The sequence below is a fragment of the Belonocnema kinseyi genome, chromosome 1 (assembly GCF_010883055.1).
Source record: "Belonocnema kinseyi isolate 2016_QV_RU_SX_M_011 chromosome 1, B_treatae_v1, whole genome shotgun sequence".
Classification (NCBI taxonomy): domain Eukaryota; kingdom Metazoa; phylum Arthropoda; class Insecta; order Hymenoptera; family Cynipidae; genus Belonocnema; species Belonocnema kinseyi.
In genome coordinates this window covers 93,491,798-93,513,043 of record NC_046657.1, presented here as the reverse complement: position 1 = coordinate 93,513,043, position 21,246 = coordinate 93,491,798, and the positions used below count along the sequence as shown (strand labels likewise).

At 33.9% G+C, this 21,246-nt stretch overlaps 1 protein-coding gene across 2 annotated transcripts in view; it reads right to left on the bottom strand.

Annotated features, from left to right (window-relative positions):
- LOC117167690 overlaps positions 1–21,246 on the bottom strand; it is a 377,025-nt gene that overhangs the window by 73,898 nt on the left and 281,881 nt on the right. For both annotated transcript variants that reach the window (XM_033353991.1, XM_033353192.1), the window contains one exon: positions 7,930–7,993. In XM_033353991.1, the coding sequence (XP_033209882.1) occupies positions 7,930–7,993 (64 nt within the window). The remainder of the gene's footprint in view (positions 1–7,929; positions 7,994–21,246) is intronic.

The window sequence follows — 21,246 nt, the reverse complement described above, 5'->3', positions numbered from 1 at the left end:
TTGGAACGTGTGGGCAATATCGTGCATTCAGTTTTGGTCATGAAGAAGCTCTGCGCGCGATGGGTGCCGCGTTTGCTCACAGTGGACCAAAAACGAATTCGTATGACAACTTCCCAGCAGAACTTGGCATTATTTTCGCGTAAGCCGACCGAGTTTTTGCGTCGATTCATAACCATGGATGAAACTTGGATCCACTACTATACTCCTGAGTCAACGCAACAGGCAAAACAGTGGGTTCCACCGGGCCAAAGTGCTCCGAAGCGTCCAAAAACGCAACAATGGGTCGGAAAGGTTATGTCCTCCGTATTTTGGGATGCACATGGCATAATATTCGTGGACTATCTTGAAAAAGGTAAAACCATAACTGGAACATACTATTCATCATTATTGGACCGATTGAAAATCGAAATCGCCGAAAAATGACCGCATTTGAAGAAGAAAAAACCGCTTTATCATCACGACAATGCGCCTGTTCATTCATGCTTAGTTGCACAAGCAAAATTGCATGAAATCGGCTTCGAATTGGTTCCTCAGCCACCGTATTCACCAGACCTGGCCCTCAGCGACTATTACTTGTTCCCTAACCTGATGAGATGGCTCACCGGTAAGCGTTTTTACTCAAATGAGGAGCTCATAGCTGAAACTGAGGCGTATTTTGGAGACCTTCCGATCGAGTACTTTTCGGACGGTATCAAAAAGTTAAAAACTCGTTGGACTCGCTGTGTCGACCTAAAAGGAGAGTATGTTGAAAAATAAAACGGACTTTCGCCAAAAAAACGTCTCCGTGTTTCATTCTTCAGGGACTTATCAGACTGCCTCGTACATTAATAATCTGTCGGTTTTTCGTCACCTTCATTTCCCGTCTTTATTTTTTTGTCTGGTACTGCCACCTTCCCCGTTCACCTGCCTCAATTGAATCTTTGTTAGAATGATCTGTTTCGCACAACATAATAAATCCTTTTGTAGACACGATTTTATCCAATAAATCACATCTAAACTCTTCCGAAAGTTGCGGACTACTCTGCGTTACATAAAATTACGTAAAATTACAGTGGATTACTCGGCTTGAAATAGACTCACGCGAATTCTCAACCACAAAGGATTGATTTTTAACAAGATTTTTCAATTTTCTACAAAATACATGAACTTTAAACCAAATAGTAGAAATTTCAAACAAGAAGAATAATTTTCTAATAAAAAAGACGAATTTTCAACAAAACACAGAGACGTGTTGAAACTTCTGTTCCATTTCGTTATTGGTAGAAGAAAATGATATTGCATCACGATGAGAGTAGACTTGCACGAAATTAGATAATATCTGAAACTAAAATAATGAATAAATCAAAATTGTTTTGTTTAACTGACAGTAACGAAATGGAATGAAAGTTATGGTCGAGTCCCTGACTCCAAATAACTTGAATGACCCCTGATAACAAGTGCCTTACTCCAACAAGTGAATTATTCGGATTAAACAAGGTTACTAATTTGAATAACAAAACGATCTAGCAGATTACCAGAGTTGTTTTCCCTCGGGCTATTATAAGTATTTAAGATCAGAGTCATTGATTATTTTGTGATTATGAATTGAATGGCAACATTGATATAATTGAGCTATTCTTTGAAAAAACACCATTCACCTTTTAGTAACAATTTACCACGGGGCGGTAACAATTAGCCACGTAATTTAGTAAATTAGCCTGCTCTCACTTTTTGTCGAAACTAACTAATTTACTCTCTCCCTAGGGATCACGCGACCTCGTAGGTTTAGGGAGGGCTTAATGGTCTAATCGGACCAGATTCCTGGAGATGGCGAACCAAAGAGACTGTATCTCGAGGTGTGACCTGTTTGGAAAACTGCCAGAATCTAGTTTGTGAAACCTAACTTAAGAAGCGATCCTTCCAGGGGGTAATAGCAAAGCGCCCGAATATTGAGGTCGCGATTTCGCAAGCTGCCAAGCTATAATGTTATCGCCGTCTCATGGACTGAATGGCACCAGGTTGACATTTTTTTTGGTACTCATTGCGCCAAATTGGCATATAAAAACAAAATAAAAGCGGCTCTATAATAGCTGCCAGGGCTTTACATAAGGGGCCTTAGACATCGCAGCATCACCTAAAGCGATTCCTCCTGAACGGCCTACGGTCAAGAGGAGACAGGACTCGAAGAGATTTCCGGAATTAGTCTATTAATGGCTAAGGCGGCTCAGCGATTTTAAACAGACTAGTATGACAGTATGACAATGGTGCAGGCAGGTATTGTCATAATCCAAGAACCCTGGTTATACAGGGAAAGGATTAGTGGCTTAGAAGGGCGTGACTTCATATTTAAGCGGCCAGGCAAAACACCATGATCATTCATAGACGTCAAGGTCATGGATGAGATTTGGTCCCTAAGGCCAATTCATCACTGCCAGGGGAATAGGATTCCTCTGCTGTTTGGCTGTGACGCAAATTACCACCATACAGTGTGGGGCGCACAAATATCGACGGCAGAGGAAGAGATTTAACTGAATGCCTTCCACATTAAAAACGGGCGTGAGGTTCTAAATTCGAATCTATGCTTATAAGAATTGAGAAGCAAAATAGTGGGATAGAAGGTCTCCGACGAGGAGTTTCTCTTGGACCACAAATATATCTTGTTTCCATAGATGAATTAGAGCAGCCGCGGATTTTCTACAAATGGCTATGATTACATCGTTTGAGAACAACGGCCATACTAGTAAAACTAAATCAAGGACAGGAGCAGAGTGGTGGAACAGCCACTTAGAGAACCCCCATAAACAACTAGAGCGTTGTAAAACAAGGCAAACAGAATTAAATAGACTTTAGATTGGGACATCTAAAATATGGCTCAGTATAAACACAATAAAAACTTATTAACCTGCATACAAACAAGAAGGTTTGGGGGGAGGGGGTTCTGTGAGGAATCTAATAACATTCCGGATACAGCGAGGCTCCACAAGTTTTTGGCGAACATTCCAGAGACTGGAATCTAGATCATAATGCTCGATGATGTCGAGTTTTCGGAAGATAAAGAAAAAGCCGCGAACGTCGTTGATATCAAGAAGGTGGAATGGGCTGTTTCGTGCTGTGCCCCCTTTAAATCACCGGGGACGGATGGCGTTTACCCAGTAGATAAAAACGCTGCTGGTACACAGATTAAAATCTGTTCGAACAGCCAAGCGGCAATAACCATAGTTAAAAACCGAGACCACAACATACGAGCTTGTTTGGGAATGGAAAAGGGCATTAAACCAACTTGATGAGAAGAACAACGAGACCCTCATATGGTACTGGGATTAGCATCTTGTTGCTTCGGGATGGCCATTAAAAGTTGGATCCGGCCAGGGAAATCTTGATATTACGCAAAAAAAGCCTAAGGATAGTGCTTAGAATGCTCACAGGGCACAACCACTCGAACTATGACATGCACAAAGTGGTGTTCAGCCTCACGAAGGAGTGCACAAAATGCAGCAGTCAACAAACCCTTGGAGCCCATTTGATGGAACCCGAGGAAATTGCAACGCGAATCAGTGGTTTATATCCTGGGCTTCACCAAGAGCTCTGGAATCAAATACTGAGAGCAAATAGTTAAGGGTGTGACACAATAGGCTTTATAGCTTAAGCGTCAGGGAGACCTCATTGAGGTTGTCCGCCTATCTATAAACTAAACTGAACTATCCAATTTAATCCCGTGAGCAATCCCAACTTCAAACAAACCAGCACCAGATCTATAGATTTTATCATTTGATCGCACCACGCGTGCGGAACGATTTTCCAATTAGCCGGAAGTAACAAAGTAAATTAGTTGACAAAAATTCGAAAGTTTAACGGATCTCCAAGTTTTGAGACCACCTGAATCCGAAAATCAGGCTTTGACAATGGCGTCTGTCTGTCCGTCCGGAAACACGACAACTCTCGGAAAAATGAATTTCTTATACAAGGGGCGATGGGAAAATTTTTTAAAAATTCATGAGTATGAGGAAAACTGTTGTGAACAAGTTGCAGTTGAGAAATTTTAAAAATAATAAAGATTGTTGCTACAAAGTACAAAAATGTGCACCTATATTACCTTCAGTTCTAATACAGATATTAAAGCGATTCAAACTGCAAACTGTAATGGATAGGCTCTGTATTTATTTTCAATCACCCGAAAGGATGTGATAGTCTTATTTTTTGTGAAAATCGCGATATTTTTAGAAATTTTTTTGTTGGAAAAAAAGTGACAGAAAGCAGGGGGGTCCTCTTTTTGTTTTACTGCCGACCGCTGGTGCCATTCTTCGACCCCGGGTTCTGTATGCTTGGACGGCACTTGGCCACGGGTCGAAGAAAGCGACCAGCGGTCGGCAGTAAAGATAACGGGCCCCCTGCTTTCTGTCACTTGTTTTCCAACAAAAGAAATTTCTAATAATATCGCGATTTTCATAAAAAAAAGACTAACACATCCTTACCGGCGATTGAAAATAACAACAGAGCCTATCCATTGCAGTTTGCAGTTTGAATCGCTTTAATATCTGTATTAGAACTCAAAGATAATATAGTTGCACATTTTTGTACTTTTAAGTAACAATTTTGATTATTTTTAAAATTTCTCAACTGCAACTGGCTCACAACAGTTTTCCTCATACTCATGAATTTTTCCCATCGCCCCTTGTATAAGAAATAATGCTCGAAACTTGACTGTTCTTAAATGTACCTGAAAATCCTTACTTTTTTACATTTATCAGTCTGCTAAGCACAAAAATTTTTTTACATAAACGTCTTCAAGCTCATTAACGTAGAACACTTTCAACTTTTAAATTACTGTTCTTTTGTAGCGCTAGCATTGTTTTTTGACTGAGTTGTTAAGATTTGAAGGCAGATGCCTATAGTTTGCTCGCCGATAGCAGTTCGTTAACGAGTTATTTTGGATGAAAATTCAAAAAGTTACAGCATTTTCAAATCTTTTGGGATATTTTTTCAGATTTAAAGTTTTATGTACGGCTATTAGCAGTACTCAGAAAGTCAAACAATTTTCCCTAATGACTTTTTTCGATAAAAAGAAAATGATCAGAGTTATAGCATTTATAAGATTTAAAAAATCAAAATTTTGAGCCAAACAACGTTTGGAGTATTGAGAAAAAAATAAATATAGGTTAAATTGTTATTGAAAGACCGGTTCAGGTGATGGGTTATGAGATTGATGAAGACGACAGTTATAATGAATTGAAGATTTTGGAAAGAAACGCAGAACCGGTAAAAGCTGATCGAGGAAGGTGATGTAGATTTTTGGTAGGGGTAGCTAGGTTGCTTCCAATTGGACAGTGGAGTTCGAAGATCGAACGTGATAGAACTAACCATAAATTTGTCGAGCTGGTTTACGAGTTGAACCCTTGGAAATATTCTAAAATAGCCTCAATCTACAGATTAGGATGAAACGTGCGGAACGGTGTAGTGTATTTTAGGACTTAAAACAACTAAATTTTACAATTCTGTTCAGAAGAAAATATAGAGATTTGAAGATTATCTTCTGCGAAGGTTAAGAGTTTAAAGTAACTGAATAATTCGAAGCTTGAAAGGATTTTACAATTTAGTTTTGAAAGAAATAACTAGAAATGAGAAATGTAATATAATATCTTACCAAGGAGACAGATGTTTTGCTACTCAACACAACGCACTATATGAAAAAAAGGCAAGAGGAGAAAAACACTTATTTTTAAAAGCCATAAAGATAATCATAACAAATATTTGGATTATTTTGAAAGAACAAAAATTCCAATTTTGTTTTTCATAAATAATAAAGAAAAATCCAAAATTCAATTTTGTGGTCAAACTATAAGAGATACGAAAAAAAAAAGAATAAACAAAAAAATTTTGATTCCAAAAAAATTAAATTTTGGGAAAAACGACACAAGTTACGAAAAAAATGATTCAACAAAAATTGTGCAGCTAAAATACATCTAAGAATTTGTTATTAATCACTTTTTGATAGAGTGCGTAGTTTTTGTTTTAAGCGTAAAAATTAAATTACAAACAAAAATGCAAAATTTGTAAAAAAAACGACAATAAGTACGAAAACAAATTGATAGACAAAAGTTATTCACCCAAAAAGAGATGCAAATTTGTCATAATTTATTACATTTTCATCATTTATGATTAAGATACTATTAGAATTGCCCGAAATTTGACACCAAAACATTCAAATTTTGAACAACACGACGCAAATTACGTAAAAAATCTAAAAGAAGATTTGTGGGATATCTTCTTTTTTCCATAACAAATAATATGAAAATAAAAGTCCTATTTTTAGTATAAAAACGCGAGATAGAGAAAAATGTCTAAAAAAGTAATTGTAGTTTTTTATTTATTTTAAGGTAGTTCAGAATATAAATATACATTTACAAATGTCTGTCAAATATCGAGCGCGTAACGCTAGTTCTCTGATGACAATTTATACCTCAAAGCCTACAGAGCTTTTAGCAAATTAATCTTTAAATATACTTTATTAAGTAGAAAATTCAGAATATGAAGACGCTAAAAACACTGTAATCTAAAAGAGATCTTTTTGATAAAGTTTCATTCAGGCATTGCAAGTGCAAAGAATGAACATCCGAGCGCGATGCGCGAGATCTAACAAAGACGCGCCCTACACTGTTAGAAATATCTGGTTGAATTTTCAACCACATGTGGTTGAATTTTTATACAATTACGGTTGTTGAAATTTCAACTGCTTGTGAATGAAGAATCAACCATTTGTACAATGGGAATTTCAAATATTAAGTTGAAAATTCAAGTACATGTAATTGAAATTTCAGTAAACCGAAAATAATTTTATTCGGCACATTTATTAAATTTCAAATCAAGTATAATTTTTCAGGGAATTGGAAATAGGTTTGATTTATAAAGCCCATAAAGATTCCTTAGGAATACTGTGCTTCGCAATTCACTAATTGTACCAAAATAATTCTGATGAGGAATCATGAATTATACTTCGTACGTTTGTGTGGTGAGATACATGAGATTAATAAAGTGCATATATAATATTTAGAAAAATTGGCAGCTTTAAAGAAGAAAAACATAAGGTATATTGGAATTATATTGCCATTATGAATTTCGCGTTCGCTTATAGGCCAACTTTTCGATACACTTTTGTGTAATCATAAGCCAAAAAAGCATACAGCAGTTAGTATCGATAGTATGAATGAAATCTTCTCATTGGAATATTATTCCTAAATACCTTTTTTTCTGGTTTAAAGCTGCTTCTTTTATTAAATATCATATGTATGTCATTTGTTATTTTCTTGGATCTCACGACACAAAGGAGTCGTGGGACTTTGTCACGTTGGGGTCTGGCTTCGCGAGAAGTATGATGACGCATGGATGCATGCGCATCTTTATTAATTTTCAACTACATTTGATTGATTTTTATTTCAATTCTGTGAATGAACGACATTTTAACCACAAAAGTGGTTGAAAAGTGGTTGAATTTTCAACATATTTCTAACAGGCGCTCTCAAACTTGCGGTGTCACGAATTTGGTTTTAGTCTTCAGACGGATCTCATGAAGAGAAAATCCTGGTTTCCTCGTGGGATTCGTCTTATTGAGAATTTGTTTTTAAGGGTATTTGAAAATTTTCTTCTTTTATTTCCAACTTTTTTTTGTGTGGTTTTTCTTCAATTTGAATTAAGTGTGTTGTCCAAATTTGTTTGCTGGATTCTTCTTTTTTTTTAATTTACAAGAATTTTGTAACAAGCTCTGATACTAAATTTTCAAAATATTGAAAGAAAGACTACGTTCCATTTATATCAATAAATTAGTATTCCAATTCATACATTTCAAATTAATAAATTAGTATCCCAAATAGTAATTAGTACCCAATGTTTAAATTTAAAAAACTTGAGGTTCCTCTTCCTATACGATAAAAAGGTTAAAATACAATTATCACTTACCGGAAATCCGGATGTAGGTTGTATTTTGTTCGCTACTATCCACAGTTATCTCCGTTGTTCGCTTCTGTAACAAAAATATGTCCTCTCCATTAAAAATTAGTCTATTTTATTTTATTCCTGAATATTATATTCATAGAAAAAACTGAAGTTTCCATTGGAACCCATTTTTGGTTCCAAAGAAGCTCCAACAAAAATGAACCCCATTTGCTGAAAGTGAACCCATAACTATAAATGAGCTCTAAATGATACCATACTTCGGGTTCTGAAGGATCTCAATTGTAATTGAGCCTATTTCTAAAGAACTTATTTTTTGCTTTACCCACTTGGATATTGTGTTTAATTAATAACATAATATTTACCTTAAAGCACACATGTAATAGAACTCTGATGGGCATAACTTAATGAAGATAATTAAATTACAAAATAATACCGCAATTAAAATAGATATAATGACTTGATAAATATAATTTGATAAGTTGCAGGTTATGTAGCAAAGTTGTCAACATAAAGGCTTATTCATATGCAAGAAACTTTTCGCCTCAAGTCATCGGTCGATAACTGTAAGTCAATTCCTAACTTATCAGCCCTACTTTGCAAGCGCTTGGGTTGTGAGTGTATCTTCATGTTCTTTTCAAGAGCGCTCTACACGAACCCTTTTGGCTCTCTAAATGTATCTATTGAAGCTCAAGTACTAAATGATACAAACTTTTATTTAAGCCGCAACTTTACAAACCACCAGTTTTTTCTGTGTTACATTACAACAGTCAATTAATAGATTAAAATGGCATATAATGGGTCTCAATGTTCACGTTTACTGGATAGCGTTACCGAAATAGCGCATTTACATTTTGAAGCTTCGATTATAGTGTATCGCCCTAGGGCGAGAGATACCGGGCGATTGGTCTAAAAGGAGCATAACATTACTAATATTGGCTTAACCTTATATGCATCGAAAATATTAATAATTTATTATACATAATATCATAATAATTAATATAATGATAAAAAGGATATAGCAAAAACAATTCAAGAGGATCAAATTAGTTTTGGGACGAAGAGGGGAAAATCAGAAACAATTCTAGCTTTAAGATTAGTTCCAGAAGGTAGACTGCAAACGATAAAAACCAGCATTCATGGGTTACGTAGATTTAGAAAAAGCATTTATTAATGTCAATTGGATCAAGCTATTTCGAAAAATATATGGAACAAAGGGGACTAAAATATAGAGATAGGAGAGTTATCTATATGAGAATCAAACTGTAGTAATAAAAATTGATGATGAGGAAGCAAAAGCGAGTATTAAAAAGGAAGCAAGACAAGAATATTTCCTATCATCTTACTTTCAACCTACAAAATATAGACCATGCAATTAATGAAACAAAAGAGAAAATAATAATATAGGAGATAAAGTGAAGAGGAAGGTGTTTCCACTGCTGGGATTTACAGAGAAACAGAGAAAGTGTTGTATGTAATCGATGATGATTTCAATAAGTGAGATTTGGAAATAAGCAAAGGTTAAACCAATCAAGGTCATGACTTACAGAAAGAAAACTAAGAAATCTTTGAAATTAAGATAGGAAAATAGAGGATGTAAGGATTCAAATACTTTTGCACCCTTCGTAATAAAATCACAAGTGACGCTCAGTTAAAACCTTTGACAAATAGAACAATGAAAGAAGCCTTTTGTATTAAAGGAAAAGTTACGAACATCTAATAAAGATTTAGGATATCATAATGAACCACTAAAACCCTGCATATGGAGTACAGCAATGGACGGCTACGAAACGTGAACTATAATAGGGAGAGTGGAAGGCAGACGAATAAAAGCAATGTGGGGTTATAGAATTATGACGAAGATAAAATGGGTAGGTAATGTGACAAAAGAAAGCTACTGAGGGGAACAGCAAACTCTCGGTAACCAGGATTGCTGGTTTGGGGTAATATTATTTATTAATGAAAATATTAAAAACGGTTGGCGTAATATTATTTAGATTGTCATGAGGGTCATCATTATTTATTACTTATTACCACATCTCAAGCGATCAACATTTATTTTTTCTATAGTCGAGCGGTCCTAAATGCAAAGGGAACAGAGAGAAGAGGTTGCTCTGTTCCTTGGATTGGAATAAGGTGGTAAATAACGATGATTCTTATTATAATTGAAATAAATAATTTATCAGACCTGAGAATTGGGGTGCAGTAGTTAACATAAAATCACACTTTATAGGATGAAGACATTTAAAGATAAAACGATTTTGCAACACGAAAAATCCATGTCGGCAATGGAAATCTAATTTTTACCTACTAAGTAGCAGCTTTGGGCACTCTAAAAGAATTTGTAATATGCAAATTTTATAATGTTGGAAAAATAAAAAATGACTATCGTCTAAAAATTCCTTATATCCGTCATTTTGCATATTTTTAATTATTAATTTTGTGTAATATAACTTTTTTCAGTTGGTCAAGTGCAATCCGCGAGCTCTAACTATTAGCTGATTTTGGTCTTTCTTTTTGCAAAATCATTTTATGATCAAATGTCATCGATACATTACTGGATCAGCTCAATTTATATTTCGAAAATTTGTGCATAATGAATCACTCTACTCCCAGAGATTCCCTGTTGGAAGCTAGAGAGGTGCTTTCAAGGGATGGGAAATCTCGAGATAATTTGCAATAAAACTGTATAGTATACACAATCAGTATCACAGATGGCATGAGGTACCAATCACTCTAAGGAAGATCATTGCTAAGACGTGCGCCTTGGCTCATAAAACATTCTGAATGTCGCTTGTTCGCGTCTAGCACGGAGCAGATTCTTGAAGCGTAGCTCTGCTACAAAACCGATTCGCCGGAAATAAATGGGATTTGTGTGAAACATGGCTTTAAATTTCCCCTTTCGTGTTGCTATTTTTCACTACTAAGGCTTTGGAAACTCTACAATAGGTTAATGTATGTAGGTCAGAAAGTTTCTTGATACCAGAAATCTTCATTTTAACTTAGAATATACGTACAAAATTAAAAAAAAGTAACTGTAGAAACAACATTTTTGCAATGACAGGTATTTTTCTCATGCCGAGAATAAAAACCGGTTCAATGAAAAATATTTTTACCTGTCGACAAATATTCAGGGAGAAAAGTAGATATTTCAGCGCATCTGAAAACCCGCTGACACCCTTATAAAATAAATGTTTTTTTTAATTTTTAGAATGGATATTAAAACCTTTTAAAAAACTCCCGACCATTTTTAATTATTTCCTGTTTTAAAAAATGTTGTAAAGTTTATTCATTTTTAAAGTTCAAGCCTTAGCAATTGAGTTGCAAATTATAATAACATTATAGGGAAATAATTTTAAGCTTCAAGGATTGATTAAAATAAAATAGAAATTTCAAATTGGAAGTTTTAACAGTTCAAAATCCTTAAAATTAAAGAGCGCCATCTAAAATATATAAAATGTCTGGAGTGTACGTTTTTGTCCCTTCAGAGATTTAGTTCTTTCTTGTAATTGCATAGTGTTTCAGTCAAATTGAAATAAATATCGTTAATTTATAGTTAACAATAATTAAATGCAGGTATATCAACGAAAAACGGGAAATGCTTTAATTAGTAAATCAAAATTAATTATATATATAAAGCATTAATAATAAATTATTATCAATTAGTAATTATTAATTAAAAATAAAAAAATTCATTAAGTTTCCATTCTTTTTATCTCTTTTCGAAATAAAATTACGATGATACTTGATCATTTGTTTATTTTATTTGTTTATAATAATCAAATGGATCAATTAAGAAATTGCTTGTGTTCTGTGAGCATTTAAGCTTTGATATAACAAGATGATTAGCAATAAAGCTAAACTGTTTTTGAAGGGTAAAAAATTGTTTTCTGAAAAATCCCAAAAAGTAATTTTTTTACATTTTGTGTATAAATATAATATATAAACAAAAAACTTTAAAACTCTTTCAACACTGTTGCATACAAAAAATAACAAACTTTCTAATATATTATGCTATATTAACTACCATATAATCGTCAAAAATCTTTCACTTGTTCTGAGTTGGTAAATATCAGTAAAAGCGGATCAAGCATTTCTTTCGTTTTTAAGTGTAAACGCGTTTGAAATTTACAAGTGACATATATTGCAAGCAGCCTCCTTCTGGAATTAAAATTTCTAAAAATAGTCCAGCAGAAGCCGGAGATATTTTATGCCCAATATTATATACAGCTCAAGATCCCCGCCTCCAGCAAATTGTATATTCAGTCATCTCATTGAGAAACGATAGAGCTGAGCAAGCAACTTTGCACGAAATGAGGATGCCGAAAGTGGAAAAAGGAACGAGAAAGGGAAGAGGTAAGATCTCCTGATGTTCAGAAGCATTTTTTGAAGGAGTGGCGATTGAGGGGCGAAAGGAATCAACAAAGCATGAGAATCAAAGTCATGAAGGGATGAGGGTGAAAATAAGAAAGTAACCCCAAATAATTCCCCGCTGGCCTACCACCCTACATCATAATCTTCTTTATTCTCCACCTACAACTCAGACAAATTACTAGACCCTTCATCTTCAGGACAGAGAGGAAAAAGAGAAAAATGGGCTAAACAGTGGTGAGACGCCAGAAATAGAGAGAAAATTAGGATCATCTTAAGACTATCATGTATTCACCTTCGGACCTTTTCATTCTGATATTATACCTCATTGGAGTATTTTCACAAATTTTGTAAAGCTTTGTTTATACCGAGGGGTTGACCACTCGATTTATGAACGAATACCAGATTTCAAGATTTCAACCATCTCAAGGGATTTCAAAGTAATTCAAAGGTTTTCGAAAAATTGCAGGGCTGGTTAAGATATTTCAACAGATTTAATTGAATTTCAAAGATTTGAAGGAATTTAAAAAGATTTTAAGGGATTACAGGGATTTTCGTCTGATTTAAATAGTTTGCGGCATCTAGTCTTATCTGATCTAATGTGATCTAATCTAAAGAAATTACTTTCTTTATCAAGATTTTTCAACTGTCTTCGAGCGTGATGAATTATTTGCAAGTTAATTAGAATTTCAGTCGACACCTCGGCTTTGCAATACGAGATTCAAGGAGAAATCTCCCAACGCGCTTCGTATCTCATCCCCTGGAGGCTTTTTCACTCCAGAGTTCGGGTTTACTTCCTGTTTTCAGTTTACCTTTTCTTTTTTCTTCACTTGAACTTTCTCTTGTATAAGAGAAAAAACTCCCCTTCCAAGGAAAATTCACGCATGAGACTTAAAGTCATTACAATTTAATTTAAAAATACATAAACAATAGTAATTATTCGAAATATTAAAAATTGAACCAAAACGGTAATTCAAAAAATTAGCAAAGGTTTAATCGAGAAAATAGAAAATTGTAATTCGGCCAAATGAATTTCCGAAAAATAAACATTATTAGGAAAAGTAGAATTCGGAGAATATTCATTCGCCTCGAAATTATGCGCGCTTCAAACATACGTAAAGGAAATAAAAAGAAAAGGGTCAAATAAGAAAAAAGGTAAGAAATTTCTGAAGGAGGATAGTATATACTTAAATTAAAAATAATAAAAATGAGTCTCTTAAACAAAATTTCCTTTAAATTTCTTTAATTTTCTACTCAAAGTACTCAACCAATGTGCGAAGAATACACATCATTCTATACCTTAATTCGCGAGTACTAATGAAAAAGACTATAAATAAGAATAAGTAATTGGTGGTCTAGCAATTATTTTTAAAAGGCAAAGTTTAATTCTTACTAACTCCAGGAGTAAACATTCTTACTATTTTTAAACATGAGCTGAGTTCCAGCTGTTCTTGTACTTAATGAAGTAGGTGCCGGGTAAGGGTAGATTCGCCGTATCCGTCGACGATGGCTTATACATCCCTCGAGTCTTCAACTTTCTTATTTCGTCGATTTTAGCAAGAAAAACTACTCAGCTCTTAACTTTTATAAACGAGAGACTTCTCCCTCTTTGTCTATCTTGTTTAACTTAAATATGAATCGCCTTGACTCAATCAAGCTTGACTACATTTTTATCCCAGTCTATAAATTTAATCTAGAAATAATTTTCTATCTATTACTCGTCGTAGTAAACTTTCTATCGCCTAAGTTATTTTCAAATTTAATTCAGTCATTTATAAAGGATTAATTTTTCTAATTGAAATTTATGACCTAGATAGAAGGATTCATTTCGGAGTCCCAGTTATTATAGAAATAATATAAAGTATGTACTAAAATTAGGTAGATATAATACAATTCCACTTTTTTAAACAAGATAGAGAAATTAATATTCATAAAATGGCCATCAAAACGAAAGTAATTTCTAACAATTGCTTAAGTGTTCGAAAAAAACATTACAAAGTTAAATTATTAAAAGTTATAGTCATTTAATTTTAATATGTTTTTTATATTATATTAAACGTTTGTTTAAATTTCTCAGATTGTTGACTCCAATACTTCTGTTATTAAATACGAAATTTTACATGACATTTAAATTATCATATGACAAAATTTTATGAGTGAAGTGTCGAATATGATCTCGATTCGATAATTAGAAATCGTACACAGAAAAAAGCCGGGCTCATTTTGAGTCGGATACTAATCCAAAATTAACACTCAGCATTTTTTAGGCAACGGCTGACGTAAGTTCTGCGAAAAATAATACGCAGCAAAAGTAAGCCCACCTTTTCTCTGTCTACAATTTTAGAAGTAATTATTACTTTATTATAAAAAACATTTAGTGTTGAAATGTTGTCACAGGCTTATACTGTCCAACATGTCAAAGGCATTTTTGGTTAGAGTTGGATTTTTTATTTGATCATTTTTTGCACGGGGCTGTCCCGGTATATATCATCAGTCACGGACGTATTTTTATAATGCAATCAAGTGATCTGATGAGAGCAGTCTGCCCAGACATATTGGACAAAGCCTGGTTTTTACCCCATCATTGACGGACTGGGTTGCAGTCAAGTACACGACGGGGGGACCTACAGCTTAAGGTGGGTTCCGAACCACCAGAACCTCGGTAAAGGTACATTGAAAAATTTCTAGAGGTACCGGCTCAGGGATCGAACCCCGGACCTCTGAGGTGAAGTCCGAGTGTCTAACCAACTGAGCCACCGAGGCTCATAAGCATATTATTATTATTATTATTATTATTATTATTATTACACCTTTAAGCCATTTCCCTTTTAGGACAGGCGTCACTCACTCGGTGGGGAAGGGAGTAATGTGAGGAAGGGATATACAATTTTATAGATTGACCCAGAATGCTCGTGTTATTTATTTAAATAACACGTTTGATGCGCAACACTGCTCCGACCCAGGTTGCTGATCAATCTCTCTAGCAATCATCCCAAAAGGAGATCCCCTCAAAGTCGTCATGTGAGGATTTCCACTTGGGCCCATTAGTATCCAAGGTGTTTTGTTTCAAACGCCAATCACTCTAATGACACTTTTTTTATTAACTATTTGCCGCCATACTTTTCTTTCTCGGCATACACACCTACTCTCTAAATCTGAATCAGTGAAATTTCACTGATTCAAATAGCTAGAAATTTGTCACTGACAATCAGTGAAAGGTTACTTATTGATTCAGTGAAATAACCACTTATGAGGGTTAGCAGCACTGCACCATGTCAATTTAGCAATCATAATAAAATAATATTTTAGTACATTCAATCAAAGAATCATAGCAAAAACTTAAAATACATAAATCTGATCAAATATTAAAAAAGGTGAATAGTTCAGATGCATTTAAGGGGGGTTCCTACTTTGTTGGGTTGGCTTGTTTTTCACGTGAATGAGGAAGGTGGCTTGTATGGGCCTGGAATAGCTGACTAGGCGTAAGTACTCTCATTTTCTGAACTTTATTGAAAAAATGATTTTTGTAAATCTGATGTCAAATTCGTGATTTCTGACCGCTTGAACTATGAAAATCATATGAATCTTGGAATAAAGTAATTTTGCAATAGTTTTTATTAAATAAATTCTTTAAATAATTTTATATTTCAAAAATAGTACCACATTTGAAATCAGTGATATCGAAAGCTAAGGAAAGCATATGCATCATTCAAAAATGGTAATTTGTTTAAAAAAATTGTTTATAAAAATTGTTTAAACAAATGAATTTTGCAAATTTGATGGCAGATTTAAAATCATGGACCCCGAAAACATACGAAATGATGAATAAGTTTAATTATATCGCAAAAGTTCAACATAATTTTTGGGGTTTTTTATGAAGAACTTTGAACGCGTTTTTCTCAAAACCACGTTTTCCGTGATGGTGGAAGTCCCACAAAGCGCAAAAATTGAGCAATCGCTATGAAACTTTTTTGACATGTTCTCAAAAGGTGTCCGCACAAAGTAGGCTACAATCATAAAAAAATATAGAAAATTGTTTGTTTAAAAAAATAATTAGTAGCAAAAAAAAGTGAAAAAATCAGTTTTTTTCAAAATCTTATAACTTCCTCATTTTTCATTTTTTTTCTTTATTCTAGTCTACTTTGTGCGCTATAGTGTGATAGATATTTGTAGTACTGCAATAAATATGGGCAAACAATTGTGGAAAATTTCAACCTCCTATCTTTTATACTTTCCTCAAAAAATTTTCCCAATAAAACAGCCGGATTTCGGCCCAACAAAGTAGGAACCCCCCTTAAATGACAAGCAACCTCACATATTACTTTAATTTCAATATTGGACTATCATGTATAAACCCATTAAGTAAGCACTTCCCATACGAGTAAGAGCATATTTACCGCGTAGTTAATTTAGCAGACTTACAGCCCGAAAATTAAAAAATTTACTTCAAGGAATTATTCTTTCTACTTAAGTAAAGGAGTAACAACAACGCTTAACTTAAAAATGTCAAGGATATGCTTAACATGATTTACTCTGGTGTTACTGAATTGATTAGTGAATAAGTCCAAAATCATTGATTAATCATTGAAATGTCTAATCACTACTTCCATCAGTCAATTTTTCACTGATTCAAATTTAGAGAGTAGCTTCTTTTACGTCCATGCATTTTCTTCATGCAGGCTCTCATGTTTCTGTGGCTTCTTATGTCTCTTCTAACTACGGTCTCATTCACACATTCTAACCATTATTTTCGTGGCCTGCCTCTGGGCACGCTGCCATTTACTTTACCTTGATAACTTGTTTCGTTAGTCGTTCATTTGGCATTTTTTCAATATACCTGAACGATAGTAACCGAGTTCTTTCCCATGTGTCTACTAGCGTCTCTTCTGCACCACATTCTTTGAGAATGACCTCGTTACTCACTTTGTCTATCAGAGTTTTCCCACATGTTATTCGCAAGAATCTCATGTCGATTGCGTTAATTTTATTCTGATCTTTTTCTGGATAGGTCCATTTGCCTCACTACCGTATAGTCCAGTCGGTATAAATATAGAATTAGGTACTGCCATTTTAGCTTTATTTGATATATTTTTACTTCTGATAAGAGGCCCTGCTGAAACAATAACCTTCTTACCTTCGTTTATGCGTCTTTCTAACTCCTCATCTATCTTCCCGTCCCTAGTAAATAAGCTGTCAAGGTATACGAACTTATCAACTTGTTCAATTGTCTCATCATTGAATACAATATTGCATATCGTTTTCTAACTCTTTCTTTTGAAAACCATAGTTTTTATTTTATTTGCGTTAATTTTGAGGCCCATGCTCATCATGCTTGCATTCAGTTTATTGAACATTCTTTGCAAGTCTTCGATTGACTCTGCCATAACAATCTTATCATCTGCGAACGGTAACCCTCGTACCCTTACTGTTTCGAGATCCACACCCTCTTCGTCGAAGAGAGCCATTCTTAAACACTTGTCCATAAATAATATAAATAACCATGAAGACATAACGCATCTTTGTCTAACCCCTTGAATAATATCGAAACAGTCACTCAGTTTCCCATTCACTCTTACACTCGCTTTGCTACCTGAATATATTGTTTTTATAGCTTGTATGAGCCATCCATTAACTCCGTACTCTTTCAGGACTTCCAAAAGTTTACTTCTATCTATCTTGTCAAAAGATTTTTCTAGGTCAACAAATGCACAAAAAACTTTATTCCCTACTCTCAAACTTTTTTCTGTAATTTGCCTTATGGCAGCCTTACCGGTTTTAACTTTTTAATTATATCCATAACCTCAGGGACACAGACTTTCTCAATTCAGTTTTCTACCGCATCGTGTTCTACATCGCAGTTTTGGCATCCTATAGCTTAATTTTCGAAATGTCCTATAAAATAATCTTTGAAAGTGTCTAGTATCCTGTCTGCATCATATAGCATTTCCCCATTACTATTTCTCATGTCGAAAAATTCTGTACTGTTGTGTCCCTTCATTAAATTTGAAAATATTAAAATACGGCTTTCATTCAAACTTTTGCAATTATAAAGATTTTCATATCTGAAAATATTAAGCTTGACAGCTTCAGCAGAATAGCACACTACCGAAAAACCAGCTCTGTATCTGGTTTAGACATGTATATGTCTAAACCAGTTACAGACCTTTCCAGGCCAGTTACAGACCTTTTCCGACAAAAACCTGGGACAGATATGGCTTTTTCGAAGAGTGTGCTATATACGGGGTGGTTGCATCTGCATACAGATTCCTGTTTACCAACATTTACTGACAATCAATACTTTTTTACGGTTCGTGTCCATGCTAAGTTTTGAAACTTTTAGACAAGGTATAAAGTTGTTGTGTGCAGTGGTGCAGGCCGTTTGCTTGTCACACTATATTAAGAATTTAATTTTAAGACAGTATGGAATCCAATTTATGTCAGAAATACGTTATAAAAATATATTAATGGTAATAGATCATGGCGATCATTATGATTCGGAATTTCCTGACTACAGTGCATCTTATTTGTGGGATTTACCGATGTTGCAAATTGATTCCGTTAACCGAATTTATTTTTAATATACGCAGGCAGTATATGTTTAAATGATAGAATTGTAATTTATTTCGTAAGTACAAGACAACATCCGCGCCACTTTTTATATACTACAGCACTGGCTGCGTGTGAACGATATAAATAGTCAAATTGATAGAAAGGTATAATTTTCATAATATAATATTGTTGAAGTAGGTTTTGCATTTGTATCACATAATAACACTTACATAATGATATGAAGGAAAATTGTATTGCTTATAATAGAATGTGAAAAAATGTAATGTTTACAGTTAAAATCATACAGTTAAATTAAAATCATTTAATAATTATATTGATTCATGTACACAAATGTGTCTTTTCATTAGAAACTTGAATGGAAAACTTTATTTTCACAAAAAGTTCTATTGTGTTTATAATATATAAAAAGCAAGTGTTTACGCATCAGCAGGTGTGCCGATAAAGACATCAATTTATTTTCATTAGTCGTTTTGAACATGTTGAAGCGGCAGCGATTGCTTCTGTGGCTCGTTTGCTGCAATTTTAATGGCGACTTTCCGGTTTCATAACAGCTACGAAACACCAGATAGTTAATCTTACATATTTTACTGTTTTCTGACCTATAGGCAGACTTAAGAATAACTTACTGCTTTGTTTACGAATCACGCTTTTATTTACTGAAGATCGGTATCATTCAAAATGACCATGTTTTTCAATTATATCAAGAACTCACTAAAAAAAACTTGCACTGAATAAGTAAATACGCTATTTAAATATATAATGCATTATTTGCAAATGAAATGTTTCCTGATACATGAAGTAAGATTTTCACGAGATGTTAACCACTACTGAATGTTGCATTCCAGTGAATACTGTAAATCTGAATTAGTTAAAAGGACCAATAGAGAAGAAAAAAATCAGTAAAAGATTTAAGGGGGGAAATATGTTTAAGAAGGGGTTTTTAAAATGATTTTCATGATTTTTTTGACAATAAAGGAATGAATATAATTCATCAAACGTCACTATTTGAAGTCGGTACTTTCGTACATTCTGAAGGCCACAGATTTTATCTTAAATCAATGAGTTTCCAAATTTAGCTTCGACACATATATAGTTTCTATGTAAACCTGATTCCAAAAAAAAACAGAAAATTCAATTTTTTATGGGTGTGTAAACAGGAGAAATTTATTTTTAGGCATTTTTTCATAACTTTTCTTGCGTTTAAAAAATACTCAAAAAAATAATAGAAATACGGATTTAGGTTCAAATAGAGCATAATTATATAAAGAAAGTATCTGCTAAATATTAAATTGATTGATCGAAAACTTTTTGAACTACAGTGTACAGAAGTTCCAAAAAGTCGTTTCGAGAAAAATACGTTTAAAAAAAAATTGTTGAAAACAACAAAGTCGAGACGACAATGACATTTCAATAGCTCACTGGTTAATTATCAATTCCAGCCCCATATATATTATCTTTCTCCCTAATTTATTCACATCAAGTCACAAAAGACTACCTGAGTGACCGTCCGACTTTACATACCGTGCGATTCGGCACGTAAGGGGAGACATCCACAGACGATCGTAACACCGGAACGAATTGAAATTTTTCATTGAAACTTTGGGAACATATTCTTCGATAGTTTTACTAACAATTGATGACATAAAAAAAATTTGTTTTTTTGAGTCATCGAAACATAATTCCTCCCTTAATTGGTTTGTTGCTTTCAGTGAGAAGCTCTGAATAATTTACTCGAATTCCTTTGAATTAACTTGAATTCTTTCAAATTGATTTCAATCCTATTGAATTCAATTGAATTGTGGCTAATTTTTGGGTTTCTTTTGAATTCATTTGAGTTTCTTGAATTCCTCTTGATTCATTATATTTCTATTGAATTCAAACTTATTTTTGTCAATTCTTTGAATACTTATCAATGCTTATTATTTTTTTAAATTTTCACTACAGGTTCCTTGCATTTCAGGAATATCAATTTTCGTTGTTGAATCAAGATCTTTTGTTTACATCGGTAGCTATTATTTTCGTGAAACTATTAAGACTAATTTGTTATTCATTTTATTTGAAGTTACAGATAAAATTTCTTAGTGAAGAATAAAATAGAATAGGAATTTAGCCTTGATAAAATTGCGCAAGAAATTCGTTTTGAATCAAAATTTGTCAATCCGATTAAATAAAATTCTGTTCTTGATGTATCAACAGGATAGACCTTCGCAAGCACGTCCTCGTCCATGTTTTGCATAACAAGTAATTGTCGACGGTACTTAACTTCAGGTCTCGAGGCATCCATCTACCTTGACGGACGACGTGGTAAGTAAACTGACCCATTAAAAGAGCAGTAAACCGTGATTTGATCGATTTCAAATATTTATTTTAATACAATTTTGA